General features: G+C 41.7%; 2 protein-coding genes across 2 annotated transcripts; one reads left to right on the top strand and one right to left on the bottom strand.

Moving 5' to 3' along the window:
- Positions 1-798: 798 nt before the first annotated feature.
- On the bottom strand, positions 799-1,940 carry LOC117141587 (ketohexokinase). Its single transcript, XM_033305100.1, has one exon. It carries the CDS (start codon positions 1,837-1,839, stop codon positions 871-873), a length of 969 nt encoding a protein of 322 aa, XP_033160991.1. The 5' UTR covers positions 1,840-1,940; the 3' UTR covers positions 799-870.
- Positions 1,941-1,991: 51 nt separating this feature from the next.
- Positions 1,992-3,385, top strand: LOC117141585 (ketohexokinase). Its single transcript, XM_033305099.1, has one exon. It carries the CDS (start codon positions 2,121-2,123, stop codon positions 3,255-3,257), a length of 1,137 nt encoding a protein of 378 aa, XP_033160990.1. The 5' UTR covers positions 1,992-2,120; the 3' UTR covers positions 3,258-3,385.
- The last annotated feature ends 6,324 nt before the right edge of the window (positions 3,386-9,709 follow it).

Here is a 9,709-nt window from a genome sequence, read left to right as displayed (position 1 = left end):
ATCAAGCGGCAAAAGTGAAGTTTACGGCAGCCAGTTGCCCATTTTGACCACTCGGCTCCTTAAATCACGGGATTGTACATAGAAATATATACATAATTCGATTTGACTTTTTCCCTTGCTGTGGTGCGAGGATTTTCATTTCAATATTTATGAATATTTTTGTGGAACAGCCATTTTTTGCGCGGCAGCAAAGTTCAAAAATCAAGGAGCTTATTGATTTTGATTTGAATTCGACTCGGTAAATCTCTAATTAAGAATTTGCCTTGGCCCACATTTGCATAATCTGTACGCAATCCATTACTTCTATTTATTTATTTATCGGCTCGAAACAGAGACAGTTTGGTCACCTGCTGTTCGCAGGTATATGAAATGACCCATTTGGTGAACGAACGGCTCCTATTTATTTAAATAATCTGGCCATAATTCAAGTGACCAAGGGTAGACAACAAAAGGTACACGTATATGAATGAAAAACTTTTGAACCCTTTTCGGCGAGGAAAAATAAATGACATTGCAGGTTCGTTTTGCAATCAATTTGGAAATTCCGGTAAAAAGGCGGTAGCACGAAAGTGTGTTTATCCCACAATTTATGGTCGATACACTTTTGGCCGAGCGTCTGCAAGGGTAATTATTGTATTATCTACCAGCGGTGCGGATACGTAATAAATACTGGGTAAAAAAGGGTGAAAAGCATGCGATAGTTTCTCTGTGCCATTTCTTTTTCAGAAATTCCATTCCATTGAATGCTGGCTGAGATTAAAGTATTAAATAAGACAAAGACGAGGTCCAAGAGGGTATTTTATTTTAACTACTGCCTTTTGTTTTGTTTTCTCCAAAATTTTCCAAATGAGAAATTCAATTTCGACCCAATCATAAAATCGGAGGCAGTAAAATATTGGCAATATGATCGTACCCATTTTTCGTGCATTTGTAGCTGGCCATGCGATTGCCAAAGTCCACGGCAACTGAAACGGATCTTTCCCGGATATAGAGCGCATAGATGAAGGCGCCCACGAAGGTGTCCCCAGCTCCCAAGGCGTCCACGATGCGTTTGGGCTTGTGGGGCTTGACGTGGGTGAAGTTGCCATTGAGATCCAAGATGCCGGCACCCTGATCACCCCAAAGGACGACCACATACGGTCGCTTGAGATTAAGGCCCCAACGCATACGCAATCGCTCGTCCAGCTGCATGCAGGCATCCTCTAGAGAAACCCAACCATTCGGTTGGGCCAGCTTCTTAGAGAATACGGCATAGTCACAGTAATCCATCAGAGGCCACATGTCATCCAGGTTATTATCAAACTCCATCGATAGCACGATCTTGTCCTTCCTGTTCGCATTGTATGCCTCTATATCCTTGACCATTGGCAACGACTTATCAAAGTATAGTGCCCGAATGTGAATCCATCCATATTGGTTAAGGTTCAGCTTCCGGAAATCATCAATGCTAACGTACGGGAAGTTATTATTGCAGTAGACAATGTTCCGCGTCTTAGTCGCCTTGGTGAGTATCACGGATGAGAAGGGAGCACCCTGGTCACAGGTTGGACAGTTCTCGATAATAATGCCCCGACTCTTCAGGTCATCGACCAGAACTTGAAACACACTCCAACTGCTCAGCATTCCTAGGAACTCCACTTTGACCCCCAGATTCGCCAGAACGGTGCAGTTGTTCGAGGCCTTTCCACCGCGAATCCAGTATCCTCCAATGACCTTCTGATGTGAGTTCTCCTCGGGAAAATGCTTTATGGTCGAGACAAAGTCAATGGTCGTGGTGCCGATGCACAACACCGTCTTTTTGCCAACAGCCCAGCTCAGTTTGTGGCCATATTGAGTCATATTGAATAGCGCTTTTAAAATTTCAATTTTTTAAAATCAGTTTTCCAAAAAGTACCTGGCTGATATGATACAGAAATTTAGATTAAAAATGCTTTCCACTTCATAATAATAACAAATTGTAGCTGAGATCTACAAGTCCGTACCTAACGATTCAACCATTTGTCAAGAGTAATTCAAATTCAAAAAACAAATTATGATCGATTTAAATTAAGGGTAGAGAATCGAAGAAAGAAGTAGAAGTGGATCTGGATTCGAAATAAGAGCTATAGACAATCGCCAGGATGACGCAATGGTGTGCGATCAGTGTAATGAAGGCCGTGCTCTGCGTCGGCTGCACGGAGGTAGACTACGTGACCACCATGGAGAAGGTGGACTTCCAGTGCGACAGGTGCAGCACCCAGAATGGAATGCTTCAGCGCAGCGGAAGATCCTCGAATGTTAGTACGGCCCTGCGTCTGTTGGGCGCCAATGTGGAGTTGTTCGGTGTGCTCACCCGTAATCCCACCTATCGCATGATTCTGGATGATCTCGAGCAGCGGGGCATTGATATTAGCCACTGTACATTTACGGACGAAAGCCCGCCCTTTTCCACCATTGTCCAAGATCGCTGGACTCGTCGTTGCACGGTGGTGTATTGCGACAAGCCATTTCCGTATGTCACGGCAGCGGATTTCCGCAAACTGGATCTCGATCAATACGGCTGGGTGAACTTTGAGGCACGGAGTCCACGTGAAACGTGCGATATGATACGCCTAATCCTCGATCACAACAACGGGCGGGATGAGCGGGATCGGATAGTGGTATCGCTGCAGATTTTCAACTCCTTCGAACAGGTCGTGCATCTGATTGCCATGTGCGACTATGTGTTCGTCACCAAGTATATAGCCGAGTCCAGGGGCTGGAAGTCGCCGCTGGAAGCCTGCGAGGGTGTCAATGGGCTACTGCGCATGCCAAGGGACATCAGGATCCGCAGACCCTGCATCATTGTGCCGTGGAGCAGCCTGGGAGCAGGATGCATGACGACGGAAGGGGAGTACTTCGAAGTGCCAGCCCACAAGCCCAAAAAGATCATCGATCGGGTGGGCGATAGTGATTGCTTCACGGCGGGATTCATTTATGCCGCTTTTGTGAGGCAAAGGCGATTGGCCGAAGCCGTGGACTTCGCCAATGCCGTGGCCAGCTATAAGTTGGGCTACGTGGGATTCGATTGCCTGGGTCATTTGCCAATTGACGCGGTTAAGTTGCCCGTCAGAATGAGGTGTGGCAATGAGGTGTCCTCCGACGATGAGGATAACGGCGATCAGTTGAATAGCTGCAAGAAGCACCTGTTGCGCCCTATTGAGTTCCTGCCTGACAAGTCCTCCATTGCGCCCACTGAGAAGGAAGTTCCGATCGAGACCTCGGAACCTTCTAGCTAGGAAAGCGTTTCATCTACTGCCCATCCAAAATATTCCGCAAACTTGCACCATTTAATGTATGGTTTATAAATCTAAGTGTATTACCTTTGAGTTTAGGAGCATTTATATATATAATATTTTATAGAGCATTTATTATAAAAGTATGGATCGATTTTGCGACGTAGAGCTGGCATACCTGATTTAATCCATGCTGCTTTATTTAGATACATAAATAAGCAGGCTATAAAGGCATGGCATAATTTTCTGACACAATGATTTAGTTGAGCTTCCCACTGGGTGGCAATTCGACGATGTCGCAGATAGCCCTTAGAGGAAATGGCCAAAGGAGCCTCATAGTGTATGTGTGTGCAAATGGATGCTGTGGAAGAACTGTTGCCACAGCATAATTGCCACATGATTAATTCTTGAGTCAGGCGAAACTTGTCCGGGTCCGAGACCAAGATAAATGCTAATAGATATACATTTATGTAGACGTTGGGCGTTGGACAAATGTTGTGAATGGCGGAGAACTGGGGGCTGCTCGGTCATTTATCATTTCGGACAACAGGCTGGCAGGCAACAACAATTACCACGAATATAAGTGACAATTTTCATGCATTTCCCGGGCCACGCGGCGTATGAGCGATGAAGATAATTTCGGTGCGAAGCAGCACAGATTACCAGAGATGGCGATGCCAAGGCAGCTCAAATAATCCTTGGCCAGCAAATCGATAAATGTCCAACCATTTGACGTGGTAGGAGCTGGGAGCGCTTCCATCCTCCAAAAATTGCTGCATCTGGATATGACACTTCCTCATAAAAACATGGAGCGCAGGAACTTATTTCCTTTTGGGGCTGCTGTGTCGCCGCCATGCGAATATTAACCGGAATTATGTGTCGCAAGATTGCAGCTGCCAACTTGAGGGAGAGCTGCACTTAAAGTTCCACCATATCATCATCTATAAAACGCCATATCCACAGAAAATATATTTTTCACAAGAGTAGAGGAAATTTTTAAAATATTGTAGTAGAGCACTCTTAATTTAAGCTTTAGTCTTATGAAAAAACCATAATATATTTTTGCATGCTAGCTTTATTTTGCAGCTGGGCTTTATTTTCTGAGTGTTTCACCCACAATTTGGGTCTGAAAAAGGCGAAGATCGAGCCGGAGACGCTTTCATTTGCCTTCCGGATTCGTTTCTGTATGTTGAATGCAACCGGCAAAAGCCAAAGAGCAAACCGACTGCACACACTAACAATGTGAACAGCGAGCGGCATTTATGTAAATTAAAAATTATTTCAGCAGTAAAAATTCAGTGGGAATTGTTTTTGGCAAGGCAACATCGTCGGCAAATTCGCACTAAAAAGGGAGAGGGATCCATAAACCACATTTTTGTGCCGCACTGTAAAATACCCTATTCCTTACGAGCCAGTGGAATCAAAACGATTTTCTAAAACTATTGCAAATTTTTTCCCCTTAAGCAATTATTAATATTCACAATAAAAAAGGGAAAATTAGGCTTTATATTTATTTGTAATTTACAGCTTACTCTGAACATCTTTCTACGGCAATCTAAGTACTATGAATATCAACTACAATCGTTTAAAAACTATATACATTTTTAAATATTTTTTTATATTTTGCTTCTATTTGGTTTATTAGACTTAGATTTTAGGGAATTATTCAAAACCAACGATCCAGCAGCGTCGCTGGCAACAAAATCAGCAACAATAGCTGCAAATATAATAACAGTCATGACAATGGCCGTGGCAATTGAGAAAAACATTTGCTTTTTTAACGGCATTGGCTGTTAAGCAGATATAAAAGATAGTTATTGTTATTATTCGAGCTACACACACACAAGCCGAAACTGAAATAGTGGTAGGAAAATAGGAGAATACAAAGCTGCCTCTTGGTTTCGACTTTCGTTTATAATTTCCTCGTTTTAGAACAATGGTAATGCAGTCGGTATAATATAAATATGATTATAAGTATGCAGAATGATACAAACTAAAACATTTTAAAAATCGTCATTATCTTAATGTTATTTTGAATGGTTCTGAATTTTAAGGATTTCTGAAGTTATATTTAAGTAAAGTTACCATGTATCGATTCAGATGAAACCTTCTAGAATGCTAAAGCATACTCAGTTGCATGCTTTTTGGAGTCCCTAGTATTTTTGAAAACTGCTCAATCCCATTTCCATACGCCCGCATCCGATTTGCGATGTCTGTGTGTGACTGCAATGGTGCATAGATTATGCAGTTGGCTTCAGTTTATGATTGGCAAATCCAATATACGCTCTGCACTTTGGCACCAGATTGGCAACCCAAAAGATGGCCGCCCGGCTGCCACTTTATGCCACTTGCACGCATATTTCGTCGGGCATGCACACACACACTGAACACAGCATGAACACACACATACACACACGTGCACACACGTCCATAGTGCAGACACAAGATGGCGGCGCGCCCATTTCCGGCTGATGGGGCAATAGCGTGATTATCGGCAGACGGGCTGCGAAGGGCAAACCGCAGCGACAAAAAATGACTGTGTGAGGAGCCAAAAGTGGAGACAGCTCGAATATTAAATACCCTTGAAACGGTATCTTCTGTCATTAAACAAGAAATGTAAATTCTATATATATTTTGTTGCATTTTTCAAGTTTTCGCGGAATACATTTATTGAGCTAGACCATTGATTTTTATTTGCTTTATACATTTATACATATGTAGAGCTAACATACTCCTTGGTGCTTGGCGACTCCAGGAAATGAACACACACATCGAGTTGTGCAAAATTGCTGCCGCAGCAGTAAGCTGCAAAATAAGCCAAAAATATGCGTTATCAAGCTTGGCCAATATAAAAAAACGCACACACATACCCGTGCATTTTAGCCCAGCGCACAGCTGGAACAACAACAACCTTGCACAGTGGCATTAGTCGATTGTTCTGAAAAATTGTTTGAAAATTATTAAATGTGTTTGTTATGTTTGCCTTATAATATTAACGTTTGCTGTTACAATTTAAAGATTCCTTTTTATTATTCACAATTTTAAATAAAAGAATATATATTTTTGATACCTTATTTTCGACTACAAAAAAGGTGCTTGGACTGATTGAACTTTGGTTTCATAGCTTTCGGACCACTGTGCACATGGCGTGTGTAAGTGGACCACTTGCATTTGAATCGCTGCTGACGCTGGCCGCCATCGCAATTTTGCATTACTTTGCATAACCAAGGGAGGCCTTCCGCCGACGGGTGGCACACTTATACATACATATAGATGGGCGGAGGGAAAAGGGGGCGTTACAGTAACGCCCGACACTGTGTCTAGAAAATGGAGTTTTGCCGCTGTGCCTTTATTTAACCATAAACTGTTCTTTCATGGTCATTATGGAGGCTTCCTTTGCTGGATTCCGCACATTATTCTTATTTATCGGTGGCGCAGCAGCAAAAGAGTAGTTCAGTGGCATTGGAGGATTAACCTTTCCGTATATTACATAGTACGTTTGCTTACCATTTATATTAGCATGAGCCCGAAATCTGTTTAAATATAGCAAGACTGGCATTTATAAGTGAAAAGACTTGACTTCAATTCAACGCACTTTAAGCCATTTAATGCTTTTTGTAAAACAAATACTTTCAGTACACAGGCTGAAAATGGTTTCGGAACCAAATCTGTTTGCATTCCTCATCCATCATGGGCTGGAATCGCCCCTTCTTTTAACAAGGCTTAAAACCTAGTCGTCAATGGGTTTTCCCCCACTTTTATTGTCTTGGTTAACTCTGCTTTGATTTTGCAGCGATGGGGACGATAGAAAAGAAAACCCTTTTTGGGGTGTTCAGGTTTAATAAGGTTTTCGCTGTTGTGCTCGAATCAATCAACAAAAACGTGGCAGATCCTTTCGCATGTTTCTCTGATTATTACGCTCATTACATAAAAAAACATTTCACTTTACTTCAGTTCACTCAGCTTTGTGCAGGAATTTGTTATTATTTTCGTGCTTGGCTGCCTTTTCACAGTTCGCCGACTAAAATGAACTTCAGTACGGACGTACGGGGCGTAACACACGTGGGGTAAAAGTCATTGGTTATCCCTTTACTCGCAGTTTTTCTTATTTTTTCTTTTAGTACCCAGTGTTCGTCAGGATCTGGGGTATATCGAAATAGGTATACACAATGGATTTCACCAGAAAATGGTGAAGGACCTGGAATAATATCATATATCTATATCGCAAACTTGATTGTATTGCATTCCAACGACTTATTGCAAAACAACAGGGTATGTCTTATTCGGGGGTCTTTCCTTTTATGTACTTCCGTTCAATCCGTTTGAGTTTCAGTGCGTGGAAATCCTTTCAAGACGCAAGAGGCCAACGCGCGAAATTCATTTGTTAACCCGGAAGGGATAGGATGACGTCGACCGTCGCCGATGTCGTCGTAGTCGCTGCCTAATCCACTGCAGGCGCTACCCGAACCCAGACCCAGACCCAAACCCAGGCCAAAACGGAACCGGGAGCCAGGACACAGAACTGAGGATACAGGACACAGGTCCCGGGACCTGACAGTGTTTGCTTTCGCGAGAAATGATTGATGAAGGTATCGCCGAAGAGTTGAGCAAAAGAAAAATCAAAACAAAAAAATGGCAGTCGACTAATCTGGGTTGAGGAGCATGTCCTGAAAGGAAAGCCATTTAAATGCATTAAAGTACTATTTTTCAGGCTTTTATGTGTTTCCTCTAACAAGGATATCAATCATCAAGCCCTCTTCCAAAAATTAAGAAAGAAGTACCTAAAGAAAAATCTAACATTTGTCTGTTCCAAAATTACGAAAATTAGGGGTCTTTAGAAATATTTTTTTTAATTACAAAAATGCACATTCAAGTTTTTAAAGGTAAAATTTTCCATCCAGAAATTGGCAATATTGGTAAAAGCAAATTGGCTCTTTCATTAATGAAGTTACTTCAACTAATATAACGGCTACTGATTTTGCTTACACATTTTTAAAAGCGCGTCAATAATTCAACATTATTTTTAAGCTTCTGCTTTTTACTTTTGCTATTACATGATTTAAATAGGGACTTAAATCATCAGAGGCGTACAATGGACTGGAACGGCTTCAGCTTGAAGTGTCGATCAGGAATTCACTTTGTCCGCCTCGCAAAACTTAATTTCCTTCATGGGTTTTATGTTCCTGGACCTTTTAACGACCCCATAAAGCGATGCGTTTCCCCATCCATGTTGTCCGCTTGCCATGTTGTCCGCATCCTCCAGTTGGCCTTTTTTGTACGTCATCACCTCACCTGGTGACTGGTGTCCACTAACTGCTCGCTCTGCAGGGCTTTATTTGGTGTTTTTATGGCTAGTTACTCTCGTTTGATGGTATTAACATAATTTATGTATGAACACGAAACTACTAAGCGCACTTACAAAGTATCTATCTCTCATTCTGCTGGCAGTTGTACAAAGGGGAAAAGGATCAGTGATGGGAAAAGTGAGGGTACTTGCCACATACTTTATGAATTTTATATATTTTTTAAAATTTATTAATTTATGTGTACATTATAAACTAAACTACAGACTGAATGTTAATGAATGAATGAATCCCTATTGTGCTCACAGAATATTGAGGTAAAAAAAACATGTTGAAACTTTCCCATCACTAAGAGGGACTCCTGATGTTTTTAGAGCCAAGGTAATAAAGCAATCGACTCTTGGTTAATTGCTGCCACTCAGAGTAAACAATGCCCAGGATGAAGTGGGACCACGAGGATTTGGGATTGGCGACAGCACAGATGGATGGGTTAATGGATTTTCCTGTGGGATGGTGACTTTTAATTGAATCCAAGGTGGAAAACTCTGGCGATGCTAGATTTCATCCCGCCGAGCTTTTTACCCTGCTTATCACCATATTCAAATTAGCGGGGACAACCCGGAATGCGATAATAGAATGTGCCACCACGGCCACCCCACGGCATTCCAAAAAACCAGTGTAATAAAAGAGTCCAAAAATACGTAAACATTTTTCGTTCATTTAATTTTACGATATGCAAAGCATTCATAAAAAGCGCAACGGCAACTACGTCGGCAAATATTCTAATAAAAAGACGAGTGCCCACCAAGCACCAAAACAACAAAATGTGTTCCAACTTCCGTTTCCGCTTCGCCATTGGCATCGGCGGGTTGTCCCTAAGGATTGACAGTGGGCAAAACACACTCAATAACCAAATATATATAATATATATATTATAATAAGGAAGATTCAATTTATTTAAATAAGTTTATATTAATTCTTTTAAAATTATAACAAAATTTAGATTTTTTAGATTATTTTTGCTAATATATTTTTTATATATTTGTCCCACTGTTAAGTGGGTGACCAAGCCGGCATTTTTTGAACACATGCCCGTTAAAGTTTAGAGCATACACGTAGCATAGCCCCTCTTGCACACAGGACTATGTGTGT

The sequence above is a fragment of the Drosophila mauritiana genome, chromosome 3L (genome assembly GCF_004382145.1).
Source record: "Drosophila mauritiana strain mau12 chromosome 3L, ASM438214v1, whole genome shotgun sequence".
NCBI lineage: Eukaryota > Metazoa > Arthropoda > Insecta > Diptera > Drosophilidae > Drosophila > Drosophila mauritiana.
Note: the sequence above shows the minus strand (reverse complement) of the source record. Positions and strands in the feature narration are given on the sequence as shown.